This window comes from Xenopus laevis, chromosome 5S (genome assembly GCF_017654675.1).
Source record: "Xenopus laevis strain J_2021 chromosome 5S, Xenopus_laevis_v10.1, whole genome shotgun sequence".
Taxonomy (NCBI): domain Eukaryota; kingdom Metazoa; phylum Chordata; class Amphibia; order Anura; family Pipidae; genus Xenopus; species Xenopus laevis.
The window spans coordinates 17,137,321-17,152,844 of record NC_054380.1 but is presented as its reverse complement, the minus strand read 5'-3'; the positions used below and the strand labels follow the sequence as shown (position 1 = coordinate 17,152,844).

The 15,524-nt window shown below is 41.6% G+C and overlaps 1 protein-coding gene across 2 annotated transcripts; it reads right to left on the bottom strand.

Annotated features, from left to right (window-relative positions):
* Positions 1–4,733: 4,733 nt before the first annotated feature.
* On the bottom strand, positions 4,734–15,441 carry LOC108717717 (flocculation protein FLO11). 2 transcript variants are annotated; one of them, XM_041564259.1, is made up of 7 exons: positions 14,702–15,441; positions 13,573–14,617; positions 11,894–11,969; positions 11,137–11,267; positions 9,440–9,494; positions 8,053–8,120; positions 4,734–6,738 (listed from the first exon to the last, which is right to left on the bottom strand). In XM_041564259.1, the coding sequence occupies exons 1-7, from the start codon at positions 15,439–15,441 to the stop codon at positions 6,457–6,459; spliced, it is 2,397 nt and encodes a 798-aa protein (XP_041420193.1). In that variant the 3' UTR covers positions 4,734–6,456. The 2 variants fall into 2 exon arrangements, with proteins under 2 accessions (XP_041420193.1, XP_018120491.1); XM_018265002.2 differs by having other exon boundaries at positions 13,573–15,441.
* Between the last annotated feature and the right edge of the window lie 83 nt (positions 15,442–15,524).

Genomic DNA, 15,524 nt, shown 5'->3' with positions numbered 1-15,524 from the left:
TCTTTCCAGATTTCAAATGGGGGTCACTGACCCCATCTTAAAAAAACAAATGCTCTGTAAGGCGACAAATGTATTGTTATTGCTACTTTTCTATTCAGGCCTCTCCTGTTCATATTCCAGTCTCTTATTCAAATCAGTGCATGGTTGCTCTAGTAACTTGGACCCTAGCAACCAGATTGCTGAAATTTAAAACTGAAGAGCTGCTGAATAAAAAGCCAAATAGCTCAAAAACCACAAATGTTAAAAAATTAAAACCAATTGTAAATGGTCTCAGAATATCACTCTCTACAGCATACTAAAAGTTAATTTAAAGGGGTGGTTCACCTTTAAGGTAACTTTTAGTATGTTATAGAATGGTTAATTCTAAGCAACTTTTCAATTGGTTTTCATTATTTTTTATAGTTATTTGCCTTTTTCTGCTGACTCTTTGCAGCTTTCAAATGGGCGTCACTGACCCCATTCTAAAAAGCAAATGCTCTGTAAGGCTACAAATGTATTGTTATTACTCATTTTTATTACTCCTATTTCTATTCAGGCCTCTTCTATTCATATTCCAGTTTTGTTTAAATGAATGTATGGTTGCTAGGTTACTTTGGACCCTAGCAACCAGATGGCTGAAATTGCAAACTGGAGAGCTGCTAAATAACTCAAAAGCCACAAATAATAAAACATGAAAACTAATTGCTAATTGTCTCAGAATATCACTCCTTACATGATAGTAAATGTTAATTTAAAGGTGCACAACCCCTTTACAGTTACAGGTCTATTTTTAAAAATCCATTCTGGATATATCTAGAAGAGTAAATTATAGCATACCCCGAATTTTACACTAATTGCTATTAAGGCTGCCCCTCTACCGTTGCTTTAAATCCCCCGAGGCATGCCCCACAGTTCGGGAATCTCAAAAGTTTGAGTATGTTATGCTAAAAAAATTTTAATAAAATCTTTTTTATTTTTTTCTGTAACTTGTCACTTTTTTTGCTCAGTTAAGGGGATGTAAACCCACAAATAACATTTTGCCTAACTAAAGAACATGTAATTCTAAGCATCTTTCCAATGTACATGAATTGCACATAATGAGTGGCATTAAAGTTATGTGTAAATGTAATTGCTGTAAAAAAAAAAAAGCAGTATTTGTGACTCCTGAATCAATGTAGCTGAAGTGAGTGCTCCTCCTGCCGAAGCAGCTTAATGGGCACAGAAAATCCCTTCCCTGCATATTTGCACCATCTAGTGGCCAAACTGGATTGTGCAGTTTTACAGACTGAGCCAGTGCAGAACTGAAGGCAAGAGGGATGGAGGCAGAATTCTTCCCAGTAATCAGGGCAGGAATGATACTGTCAGCGTTAGCGCAACGTTGATGTCTGTTTAAAGGGACAATAAAAAGGATGTATATTCTACACTGAATTTGACACGTCGCACCCCCAGTGGTTTATATGCAGATGGGACAGTCCAGCTTACTGGAAATTGGGATCAGGTCTGGAAGGAACTAGGTGTGATCTGGATGATTCAGAAGTGTAGCCTAAAGTTCCCCAGCTCTGAAATTGCAAATGTGCTGTTGCTCTAAAACAGCGGATGACTCACAAACTTTATTTTCAGAGCATAGCAACATCACTAGACTTTCCCTCTGCTCACTAACTTCATTTTCCACTGACTGTAGCTTGCCAGCCAGACTGAACAGCAGGTGGCACTGTTGTGCTCAGAAGAGTGCTCTGAGCTAGAGTCTTGCTCGGAACCAATTTATAAGACCCGAAGCCCAAACTGCAACCCACATATTTACCCACTTTGATCCGCTACCCGACCCGCAATTGTCCTATCCTCAACCCGACCCACAACTGCCCTATCCACAACCTGATGCGCAAGCCGCTTACCGCCATTAAACGGATGATGGTGCTGCAAACCGGAAGTGACATCATCAAAAGTGGGTGGGACAGAAAAACGTTTTGTAAAATTTTAAAAGGAGTAAAATATAGACAATATAACATAAAATAAGAAATTAAGATGAGACCCGCAGACCCAAATCTATACCCACATCCTAAATCCTACTTATCCCGCAGGTAGGGTTGCCACCTTTTAGATCTGAGTCATGGAGTTTCGCCAGGAAGGACTGCAGCCCCTGGATTAGGTGAGATGGGGAGAGGGAGAGAGGAGCGGATCTGAGGCAGGCCAAGGGCGGAACAATAGGGATTACAAATTTACCGGCTGATACATTGACGGTAAATTTGTAATCGAGGCTTTGGCTGGTATTTTATCGGCTAGGCTGATGAAATACCGGCCAGGTGGCAATCCTACCAGCAGGGTACCCGCTTTTTTGCGCGTAACCCGTGGGTACCCGACCCGCTGCAGGGATCTACTCTGAGCAATTGTACTTTTTACTCCTTTGCATGCACCCATATAGCAGATGAGCTCCTTCCTGCCACTCCTCTTCAGAGAGTTTTTCTCATTTTGGGCAGTTATTTCCCATTAGTTTTTCTTGGCCTATATGGGACTAGTGTTGTCCAGCTTCAGGATCTGCCAGTTCACCTTAGAACTGTATTTATATTTAGTCATTCAATATGCCCTCCCCCGTTAAACCCCAGTATAATGGAGCCTATCTGGAGCCTAGAGACAAAACAGTTTTGGTTTAGAAAGGGAAATAAGGGAGGGAAAGGAGAAATGAGGACTGGAACCCCTGTAATCAGCAGGTAATTAGTGTGGGAATTAGTCTTCAAAGCTCCAAGTCTTTCTCTGAAGCAGGCCCGGGCCAAGCTACCTGGGCACCCAAGGCAACCCGGCTGGCCGTTTCGCCCCCTTGCCGGCACTGCTCCCGAGTGTGCATGCAGGCACGTGTCCAGGAGTGTGCACGTCACGGAGGATACACATCCCGGAGTACGCATGCTTCCCGAAATGCACATATGCTGTCAATATTTAAATTTGTGGAGGGGGGAACAAGTGCTGATGGAAGAGAAAGGGTCCGGACCAGGGGTAGGCTGAAGGAAGAGGTATGTGCCTCTTCTGCCTACCCCTAGTTCAGGCCCTGTCTGAAGGAAATGGAGTCAGTATGTCTCATTCCCACATAACGTCCCAAAATCTCACTTCTCTATTATCTCATGTGTCTGTATGGGCAGCGCAGGGACTGACGGACACTTTCATTTCCTTTATACAAATGGAAGGAGACACTGCAGTAGCGCACGTTTACATGGAGCTTGTTATTTGTTTGTAGGTTGCAGCCTTCATGTATCAATGGGTTTGTAGCCCTGGAATATGATAGTTAAGGGGCAAACGTTCATTCAAAGGTAGATAATAAAAGAATAATTTTATTTCAACTACTAAAATAGTTTAGTAGTGTTCAAATTGTAAAAATAAGCAAATTGTAAAACGGAGTGCTCCGCTGAGCACTTTTGAAATGAACATTCATTTTTGTTTTCGTGTTATTGGCAGTTTTAGACCACTAATATCATTCCTGTGGAACAAGAGCGCCCTCTGCATTCCTGAATAAAATCCCAAACAGGACTGCCTACAAACAAACAGGACTGCCTACAAACAAACAGGACTGCCTACAAACAAGGCAGCAGAAGGCAGGGCACATTTTTTTTAGATGCCATCCAAAGCACACGTGCCATAGATCTAGAGAACCAATCTGTGCAAAAGTATTGTAATTAACTTTAAAGGAATTGTTCAGTGTAAAAAATAAAATCAGGGTAGATAGGCTGTGCAAAATAAAAAATATCTCTAATATAGTTAGTCAAAAATGTAATGTATAAAGGCTGGAGTGATTTGATGTATAACATGTCAGACAGAACATGTAATGTATAAAGGCTGGAGTGATTTGATGTATAACATAATAGCCAGAACATGTAATGTATAAAGGCTGGAGTGATTTGATGTATAACATAATAGCCAGAACACTACTTCTTTTTCAGCACGGCCTGTCCCTTGACCGAACTCCTTGTTCCCCATTCCTTCAGTAAACGTTTGGATCCCTTGTCTGCCCAGATTTCTCTTTTTGGGCCTCTCACTTTAAGACCTGATAGAATACAAGTAGCAGAGGGCTCCTCCCGAAGTGAAAGGCAGCGGTTACAGGCGGAAGTGTGAGCTGAGGCCGGTACCTTGGGATTTGTTCTGGGTTTCGGACACCATATGTAACAAAAAGCACACTCAATTACCAGTTTATCTGCATAATTTCCGTTTTTTACCCCCAGTCATGTGACTTGTGCTCTGATAAACTTCAAACGAGGGAAAGTTGTGCTCACCACTAATTTTTAAAAACATTAAGTTGGGGTGCAATGAGGTTCTCACCACAAAATTCACAGACAAATACATGAGGTCCTTTGCACTGAACCCATTATGCGACTCCTTCAGTTACATTGAGTAGGAGAAACAACAGCCTGCCAGAAAGCAGTTCCATAGTGTAGTACTGGCTCTTTCTGAAAGCACATGATCAGTCAAAATTACCTGAGATGCACTTACACACCAATATTACAACTACAAAAATACACTTGTTGAGTTAGGAATGAAATTTTATATTTGCAGTGTAAACTGTGTAATTTAAAGCATAAAAATCATGACAGAATCCCTTTAAGGTGTCCTTATCTTTGAACAGACCCATTTTACTATATCCTCATTCATAAATGGCCTGTGTCCAGCACTTCTCTCTCCCCCATCCTTGCCAAGGATAATACTGATATACACATACATACACACATCTATATATATATCGATCAACCCTGTTTTAAATAAGAGTGGAGCCAGGGTAGCCCAACTTGTGGTTAGTTTTATTTCTTTAATTTAAAAATATGTATATTTACAAATATACAGCTGGAAGATATAGTACACTTATGCAATTTACAAAGGATCCTTTTTTTTTTTTTTTTTTACAAAGCTCTTTTGGCAACAGTTTAGGGAGCTTAATTCATTGTCTTGTAGTCTGGACAGGTCATAAATGTGCATTTAAAAAAAAAAAAAAAAAAAAATACAAAAGGAGGATATTTCCCCTTACATTGTAAGAGAAGACGCACTCAATGGTGAGTAGAGCACTAGGCCATGGCCATGGATCACTGTCCAGTAACAGCACATTTGGAATGACAACTTGCACTGTACACAAAGGGAAGTGATACACAGAATGTCCCATGAAGCAATAGTTCAACATTACCCCAAATGCTCTCAAACTAGCAGGCAGCCATGAAACCTGCAGCTGTGCAAGGAAGTATTTTGCTAGTAGGGTGATGGCCACTCAGCACCACTCCCAGAATCCTCAACAACACAATACTGAAAGACACACAGACGTGAACAAAGGTCTTTTTGATAGGGATGCTCCGATTCGGTTCGGGAATCGGCCAGCATTCTGCATTTTTCAGCAGGATTCCTATTCGGCCGAATCCTTGTGCCTGGCCGAACCAAATCTGCATTATGTAAATAAGGGACGGGTAGGGAAATTACGTGATTTTTGTCACAAAAGAATTGTTTCCACTTTTTCCTTTCCTGACCTAATTTGCATATACAAATTAGGATTTGGTTCGGTATTCAGGCTGAATCTTTCACCAAGGATTCGGCTGAATCCCAAATAGTGGATTCGTTGCAACCCTACTTTTTGATGACTAACATCTTGTGCATACTTGGAGGGAGGCAGTTGAATGTATTAATTGTATATAGGGATGCACCGAATCCATGATTCAGTTCGGGATTCGGCCTTTTTCAGCAGGATTCGGCCGAATCCTTCTTCCCAGCCGAACTGAATCCAAATCCTAATTTGCATATGCAAATTAGGATTGGTATTCAAATCTTTCACCAAGGATTCGGCTGAATCCCAAATAGTAGATTCGGTGCATCCCTACTTTTTGATGACTAACATCTTGTGCGTACATGGAGAGAGGCAGTTGAATGTATTAATGGTATAGGGCCTTTTGATTGACCTTTTTAAATACAGCTAACGATTCTATCCTTCCCCCTTCCACATAGAAAATAAAATGGAAATACCTGAAAACAGAAACGGATATGGTTTGCATCAGACTAGCGAATATTTTCTTAGATAAACTTTGCCAGCGACGGCTGGTGTGCCCTTTAATAGGACAAGGTCCCTAAACATCACCCACACAAGGAAGACACGAGGCATCGGCTGTTCTAGGACGTCTATGACTGTAGCCTACAAGATAAAATGCAAGTCGGATGCTGTGGGGCTGATAGATCTTAAAATAGCACCAGTGCAATCAACCACGGCAACAATCAGCAATTAGTTAGAAAGCCTGGTTGCTATGAGTAACTGCACAGGATAACATCTATGTTAATAAGCCCCTGCATGTTAAAAGGTAGCCAACCCCACATAACATCTGCTAGAACAGCAAAGCACTGATATACAACAGAACACAAGTGCTGGACGTACATAAAATAAAACTGCAATATCTGAGCAGAAATATACACAATCTGCAGGAAGCATAAAATTCAGCACAACTGTCAGTTATTATAGGAGGGTTACATGGATCATGAAGACAGGCTGATTTTCCTTTTGGAACGCAGTGGGTAGAGCTTCTTATTAGGAGATTGAGAAGTTTGCCTTCTCCGGCTAAGCACAGGGCTGACATTCATCTTGGCTTCTGTATCTCTTGGAGTGGTTTCTAGCGGCCGTGGGAGTTTCTTTGCCAGGTCTACCAGTTTGACTTGAGTGCAGAAGATTTCTTTGCGGGTTCGGGAGTTCTCCAAGATGGGTTGAAGGCTAAGCACATGGGAGAACCCTTTGGCCTTTTCAATCTGGGCTGGCAAAGCCTACACATTAAAAAAAAAAAAAAAAAATGTCAGACCAAATGGGTTAATGGCAGAAATTAAAAAAAAAAAAAAAAAACACAACGAGCAGAGACATTTCAGGAGCCTCATATATCCTTCTGGATAATGGTCATTGCTGGAATATCCATACGGCTACATAGTCTAAAAGCTTAAAGCATAAGAAAAAAAAAATATATATATATAGTTTGAATCCGAAAATACTCCATCTCCAAGCTGTCGGGGTCCTATTTCAAATTTTAATATTTATTGGTCTGCTTGGAGTTTCAACCAAAAATCCCCAAAAAATTGAGGTTGACAGACTTCACCAGCATAGAACCCCAAAAATTTGTGTTTTTTTTTTTTTTTTTTAAAAACTCGATTTTTCGAGTTTTTTCCCGAACCGATTTTATCAAGTTTTTTTAATGATAAATAAGGTCACATCGTGGATTCTAGTTTGGTTGGACTTTTTTTACTTAAAAAAAAATCACAATCCATTGTGCGGCACTTGATTTCTCCTCCCTGCCTTCCTTATATAAAATAGCCAGGGAGGAGAAATCGAGCGCTGCATGATGGATCGTTGCCCTGTTGCCGCTTATGAAGAGAAGCAGAGTTTCGCCAAGTTATTTCTTAATAAAGGCTTTGCTTAGAATGAACTTTAAAGTCGGGATGCACCGAATCCACTATTTTGGATTTGGCTGAACCCTCGAATCCTTCGCAAGAGATTCGACCGAATACCGAATCGAATTCTAATTTGCATATGGAAGGGGAAACATTTTTTACTTCCTGGTTTTGTGACAAAAAGTTTTCCCTCCCCGACCCTAAATTTGCATATGCAAATTAGGATTCAGATTCGGTTCAGCCGGGCAGAAGGATTCGGCCGAATCCGAACCCTGCTGAAAAAGGCCGAATCCTGAACCGTATCCTGGATTCGGTGCATCCCTACTTTAAAGGAACAATAACACCAAAAAAATTATTTTAAAGTGTTTTAAAGTAATGAAAATATAATGTAGTGTTGCCCTGCACTGGTAAAACTGATCTAGTTGCTTCAGAAACACTACTATAGTTCAATCCCACTTCTGTTCACCTTCCATTCTTCTTCCAACCGGATACCTGGCTGCCATCGTAATAATTGCAATCATCCAGATTGCAATGCAAATTCCACACCCAAGAGAAGTAAAAATAATAGTAAATAATACAAAAGCCGCAAAACCAAAATATATCTCAGAAGTCTACTTAAGGGGAACTACAGTAGGTCAGATTCACTAAAACATTACAAGCAGAATTCATCGCACGCCCCGAATAGTTCCGAATGCTCACCTTCATTGTTTCACTGATGTGCTTTGATAAATTGGTGGTTACTGTAGTCAGGTCCACCATGCGGGAGGCTGGAAAGCAAATAACATGAGAAATCAAATGTTGCACAAGCTAATATTAATGACAAAATAACTGTTACCGAATCAAGCCCTTACAGGAACAGTTTGCAATTGATCCTCAGCATGCAGCTCAGATTCAAAAGCAACAGAGATGACACATGTGGCCCCCCTCAAGTCTCTGATTGGTTCCAGCCTGGTAATCAATCAGTGGAAACCAAGAGAGCGGCATAGCCTTTATACATTACATTTTTGGCTAACTATATTATTTTGCACATCCTATTTAGCCTATTTCGTTTTTATTTTTACACTGAACTGTTCCTTTAATAAAGGTGGTCGTTGGAAAGCACCTTTTGTTCTAGTGAGAGAGAAAAAAGTATGTCCTTCAAGTCTAGAGGCTGCAGCTCACAAGTATATAATGGTGCTCATATTACCAGGTTCCCTATGGCTGCTTTCTACACAGAGGGAAATAGGAACAGAGACTCAGAACTAGTCTATAATATCTACTCGTTCTATTTCCTTTTATATAATATTCTTCCATATCATATTTAACGGGATAGGCTTGAAGAAGTTGGACATAGAGCCAACAAAATGCATAGGGTTGTTACTGTGGGACAGGCTTTAGTCCCATTAATAACAGGTACCCATTATATCAAGCAAATTAAAGAGGGAGCTAAACTCATTGGGCTACTAAGTAACAGAATACACTACAGAGACCTTACATATGAAGTCTATTTACAACCAACCCTTGACCCCAAGCATAGACACGAGGAAGCAGAATGACCAATTCATTTACAGCATCATTTGTAAATATAATAGGCAGCTTATTGCTTCCTTATTTCTATTGTGGTTTTGTAGTTCTGCAATGGGGAATTCTGCAGTGGTTGCAATAGTATGAGGACAGTTCTTTTGGGGCTCCCAGTTCTTTGGGGGCTCCCAGTTCTTTGGGGGCTCCCAGTTCTTTGGGGGCTCCCAGTTCTTTGGGGGCTCCCAGTTCTTTGGGGGCTCCCAGTTCTTTGGGGGCTCCCAGTTCTTTGGGGGCTCACGGTTCTTTGGGAGCTCACGGTTCTTTGGGAGCTCACGGTTCTTTGGGAGCTCACAGTTCTTTGGGAGCTCACAGTTCTTTGGGAGCTCACAGTATCAGTATAAATTGTAATGGTTTTTGTTCTTGGGGGGGGGGTAGACAACTTTTTAAGAAACCAGTACCACCATTAGTTTTGCCAGTGTTTTCAGTGCCAGGGCATCTGAACTTTGCACGCTGCAAACTGGGCAGTTACCCAGCAAGCTCAGCAAAGTCATGAGATGGTTATGTGTAATACAGATGCATTACTCACCTTGTTGTGAATCAAACTTTATTTCTTCTGGCTGCACAGCAGGTTTGGTCTGGGCCTGTTAGTGTATGAAAGAAAAATAGATGAGGAAGACTTAAGAATAAACTACAAGAGATGGTAAAATAGTAAGACAGATAAAGGATCCATTATGCGGAAAGCTTTGAATTACAGGAACGCCATCTCCTACAGACTCCATTTTAATTAAATAATTCAAATTTAAAAATAAATTCCCTTTTCTTTATAAATAGTACAGTAGCTTGTACTTGACCCCAACTAAGATAAAATTATTCCTTATTCGGAGACAAAACAATCCTATTGGGTTTAATTAAAGTTTATATGATCTTCTAGTAGACTTAAGGTATGAAGATCCAAATTACGGAAAGACACTTTCTGGAAAACCCCTGGTCCCAAGCATTCTGGATAACAGGTCCCATACCTGTACAATACATAATGGGGGGGTGGGATTAGTACTGCTCAAAAAGCCCAATGTATAACAATTGCAGTGACAGGTTCCTGCAAAGATTAATAAGTGTTTTGCCATCTACACATACAAAGTATGTATTCAAGTATCATTGACAAACAAGGTCATTGGAGCAGCCACAACCAAGGTCCATGTTCTAATTTAAGTAATAAGAGATCTTGCTTCCCACACTCTGCCCACTGCTCTGTAAGGACCACACCAACACCGCGACAGTGAAAGGGGGGTATATTTATGTTTAGGAAATGCTGAGAATCCCCATGGGGTAAAATAGAGGTCACAACACACTTTGTCAAAATGCTATTGGCAGGATAACAATACCTGACAGGCATTGCTCTTGTTTATTTAAATAACAGAAACCTGGATGTGCCCCAGGGTTGCCAGGTCTAATTTTCAAAACCAGCCAAAGTCAGCTACAAAACCATCCCAAAACTAGTCAAGAGGTGCTTGAAAAGTAGCCCAAAAATAGGATAATATGTGCAGTGAAAAGTCTAAAAAATAAATGAATATACATGAAAATACGCCTTTTTCACATTTTCGCATATTTTTCCATGAAGCAAAATGGGACAGTTATGCCCATCACCAGGGGCTTAACTACAGAGGGGGCCCAGGAGGTTTAGGGGTCCCATAAGGCCCTAATACATATGCAATTTCAATAAATATTGGTAAAACAGGTCAACCTCTAGACATTTTGGTGGCCAAAAGATTATACCCATTGCATTCTGGGTGTGGTAGTCTTAGATTAAACTTGGCAGTTGACAAATTGTTAAACTACATTACCCAACATGCATTGGGAGACGCAGGCTTGGCACATTAGGGCAAGAAAAAACTTTGGCTGGTTTCCAAAGTACCAACCAGCCAAAGGACCACAAAGTTGCACAAATCCGTACCTTGGCTAGTTTGTACTTTCAAAACCCACCTGGGCTTTAAATTAGTAGCCCAATTTGGCAGGAAAACCGCCAACCCTGATGTGTCCACATTGTGTGGTGGTTGGGGAATGGAATTTTTCCCACGTAGAGATACACAAACAATACCAACAATAAACTGAAATTGTGCTATTGAGAGCAGATAAGACACTTCTCTGCTGCTTAGTGAATCCACTAGATGTCACTTCTGCAAAACTTTCCCATTGTGTCTGGCCAACTGTCACGTAGCAGCTTCCCCACAATGGGCAAATATAGATTTTCATACATCACCATATGTGATTTATCAGTATCAGTACCAGGATTTCTCTTTCTGTCTTCAGCATTTTAACAACATGGCTCAAGATTTTTCTAGGGTATCTCTTCCTCTTCATCGCTGTGTCCACTATTGCATCATCGAGTTTATCCTCCAAGATTTTAATATCTGGTTCTGTGGATGGAAAAGAATCCCAAAGAACAGTTAGAGGCCAGTGCCTGGCTATACATCGGCTAAAGTATAACAGATCTAAATAACACACGGCACAGCAGTAAGCACACTATATGATTGTATAAATATTGAAATGGGGCATTGAGGGGTTTCCAATATAATGTTACATACACTCGTAAGAACTATGTATTCGCATTAGGGATGTACCAAATCCCGGATTCAGTTTGAGATTTGGCCAGGATTCAGCCTTTTTCAGCAGGATTCGGCTGAATCCTTGCGCCTGGCCAAACCTAAAACGAATTTGCATTTGTAAATTAGGTAATTAAGTAATTTTTTTCCAAGTTTCCATTTCCGGCCCCTAATTTGCATATGCAAATTAGGGTTTGGTATTCGGCCAAATCTTTCACGAAGGATTCAGCCAAATCCCAAATAGTGGATTCAGTGCATCCCTAATTTGGATCGGAGACTTGAATGCAGCCTATATAAATTAGCAAATGTGTTGCTACGAGGATGGACAAGTACATTCCAGATGAGCAGCAGGGCTCACATTTGCATGGCAAATGTATGGTTAAAATTTAAAGGTCTTAGTATGGAAAGGGAAACTTGCTGCCAAGAAATATTTTACGTGCCATTCTGGGTTTCTGGAGCCTCATGCCACGCCTCCCCGTTGATAGTGATATTCTCCTGAAAAGCTTTTTCAAAATCCTGAGGAGAGCAAAACAGTTTTAACATATAAATATATTTTTGCACAAACAACATCCCAATATACAATTATTACACATTTCCAATGGTTTTATCATAGTTTGTATCAGTCATTGCAATTGAAAGCAGTTTCTGTCTGCCCCTAACAGGAGTCTGGTCTCCTCTAGTCTTTTAATCAAGAACACAACACCTTAAAGAGATACTGACATCAGAAAATAACCTTTTTATTATATATATCCTAACGTTATCTTTGAATGCTTTTTATGTATTGGCCTGATGCCAAAGCAAAAGCAGAACAATTAGCAAAAAACGGTCAACATGACCTATAGGTAGCTTTTAATGTAGATTAATATTTTGAAAATAAGTATCACTTTAAGATCTACTCATTTGGCTAAATAATCAGATCATGACCACAGAGGACCACGCTGTCTTTTATTTATGATCCTATTGTCTAAAAGTGGCAGTACAAAGGCCAATAAAAGCTGCCAAAAAAACCAAGTCAGCAGCTTATTGGCCACTGTGTGGGGCCCTAGGATGGGCTTTCCCGATCAATATCTGCCCGGATGGAGCAAGGGTAAAAATCCCGTTGGATAGTGGACCGCATCGGTTTGTTAATAAGGTCCCGCGATCCAACAGCCCGTATAACTTTCATTATGTTTAGATTGTTGGGCCCTAGGGCCCACTATCGGATCAGCCCAATATCCTAGAAACAGGTTACATGTGAGAGTTTCTAGCAGTTGCATGATACCTTGGTAAGCCTATCACAGTAACACCACAGAATAACAGCTTTGTAAGTTTCAGATGTCGCCTCTCTGAAGAGTTACATTTGCTATTGTGAATGGATTAGTGGAAGAGTTTATAGGCTGAAGACTTCCCGACCTGAAGAAGCTGCTCGCATGAGTAGTGAAACGTCTTCAATGATTACACTGCAAGTCCAGTTGTTTTAGAATTACTTATACTAGATATCCATGTCCCACTACGACACCGTTATATTAAGTGAGAAACAATGGCCTATCAGAAAGCAGTTCCACCCCAAAGTGCTGGCTCTTTCTGAAATCACATGACCAGGCAAAATGACCTGACAAAATAATCTAATTTAGAAATAAAAACTACATCATAAAAATCATGACAGAATACCTTTAACTCTGCCTGTGTATAACCAGCTGGTGAAGTTGGAAAACGAATACCTGGGAGATACAAGAGGGTGTCACAGCATTTGTTTTTTCCCTGAGTTGGTGCATTTATTTTTCCTAAAAGGAGCACCGGCCTTGGGATTTTTTTTTTTTTTTTTAACAATTATACTCACTGGGGGCCTAATATATTGGCAACCCCACTGAATGAGGCTTTGCATAGAGTGAGAGAGAGTACTAGAGTGCCTCCATGACAAACATTCTGGAATTCACTGGCTGCTAGTAGCTTTCCTACACCAGGGCTTGGTCCAAGCTATATTCTGGAGTTGACCAGCTGCTAGAAGTCACAAACAAACTCAAAGAGAGAGAGAGACACTACTGGAGGGGATAACATTTCCTAAATTTATAGATTATAAAAAAATGAATCAGAAGTAAAACATGAGAGGTGGATCGTTATATAACTCGGATAGACTCACCCAAATGCAATTTCTCAGATCCTGTTCTCTTCTTTCCAAGCTCACATGTTGCTGGCTTTCCATTACTTCTTTGCTGAATTCATTGCACTTTGCCAGCACCTCCTGTACTATCTGTTTAGAACAGCACCGTATTCTGGGGTCTCTGACAGAACTCGGGGTCCCATGTACACCGCTCCTGGTTTCCCTGGACAGGCCTAATTCACTTGGGTCTTGGGCTCTACTTTCCTTGGATGGACCAGATTCACTAGAGTCTTTGACTCTGCTACTGACTGACAGGCCAGACTCACACTTGCTGGATGGATCAGATTCACTGAAGCCATGGATTCTCCCCTCATTCGGGACTTGGACTTTTTGACCATCAGAATGTTCAATGCCAAATAGGTCTTGGACATTATTTGACAGTCTCTGCTTCCCAGGGCTTTGGGCCCCATGCTTAGTGGACGCCTCTTGAAATCCCATATGATCTTTTGATGAATAAACCTCTGCAATGCATTGTGCTTTAGCCTCAGTAACAGGCCCAGCCTCTATATGGTTTTGCAGTTTGGTCCCAGAATCTAGTCCTATTCCTGTGGCGGTTGCTACTTTGCTTAGACCTACACACCCTGTCTCTGCAGGACTGGGTGCTTTCCTTTTACTTGGAGATCCATTATCTGTAAGACTTGCAGCTTTCCTTTTATTGGTGAATCCGGACTTGACAGGGCTCGGTAGTGTTCCTTTCCCAAGATTTATACGGGTTGATGTTTTTTCTTTACTGAAAGGCTCTTCCTCTTCAGGGCTCAATACTTTCTTTTTACTATCGGATGCTCCTCTTGAAGGACTCTGTGCTTTCCTTTTACTAGTACACTTTGCATTCATAGGGCTAGTTTTACATGGGGAGCCTGCTTTCAAAGGGCTCAATACTTGGCCTTTAACAGGGGACCCTGCTTTTAATGGACTTGATGCTTTGTCTTTAAAAGGGGACACTGCTTTCAGAGGAGTTGATGCTTTGCCTTTAACAGGGGACCCTGCTTTCAAAGGAGTTGATGCTTTGCCTTTAATAGGGGTCCCTGCTTTCAGAGGACTTGATGCTTTGCCTTTAACAGGGGTCCCTGCTTTCAGAGGAGTTGATGCTTTGCCTTTAACAGGGGACCCTGCTTTCAGAGGACTTGATGCTTTTGCAGGACTCTGCAGATTCTCATTCATGGGAGACTTTATAGGGCTGGGTGCATTGCCTTTGATGGGGGACTGTACATTGGTAGGACTCGGGGCCTTGTTTTTACTGTTTACAGATCTTGGGGCATTATTGGGTGACCCATCCCTTACTGGGCTCAGCCCTTTGTCTTTAATAGGGCTATGGGCTTTGCTAATTCTGGAGGCCCCAGACTTTATGGGGCTGGCCCTTTCATGCTCATTGGGAATCCCCACCTTTCTAGGACTGGGGCCTTTGCTTTTAGTTTGGGTCTCAGCCATTCTGAGGTTGGAACCTTTGCCTTTTGTGGGAGTCCCAACATTTCTAGGGCTTAAGGCTTTGTTCTTAGTGGGGGTCCCAAACCTTGAAGGGCTGAGAACTTTGTTCTTAGTGGGGGTCCCAGACTGTGCAGGGTTGGGGTCTCCGCTTTTGGTGGGGGGCTTCACCTCTCTGACGTGTCCATCTCTCGCACTTTCATTAAGACTGGAGTCTTCAGCTTCGCTGGCTCGGTTCCTTCTCGCATATCTCGTTTCCCTGGTCTCCGCCTTTGACAAACGCGCATTACCAGACACGATTCGGCCTGCGGAATCAGACGCCGCCTGCGCCGAGACTCCGGCCTCGCTGTTGCCGTTATTACTTGGAGAAAGCACCTTCAGACGGCCGCTGCGCCTTAGCGGGCCGCCACCAGAAATTGCCGCCATTTTTAGAATGAAAAAAAAAACAACCTCCTTCAAACCGGAAATGTACGGCGCAAACTCGTCTCGGTGTAAGAACCGCGCATCCT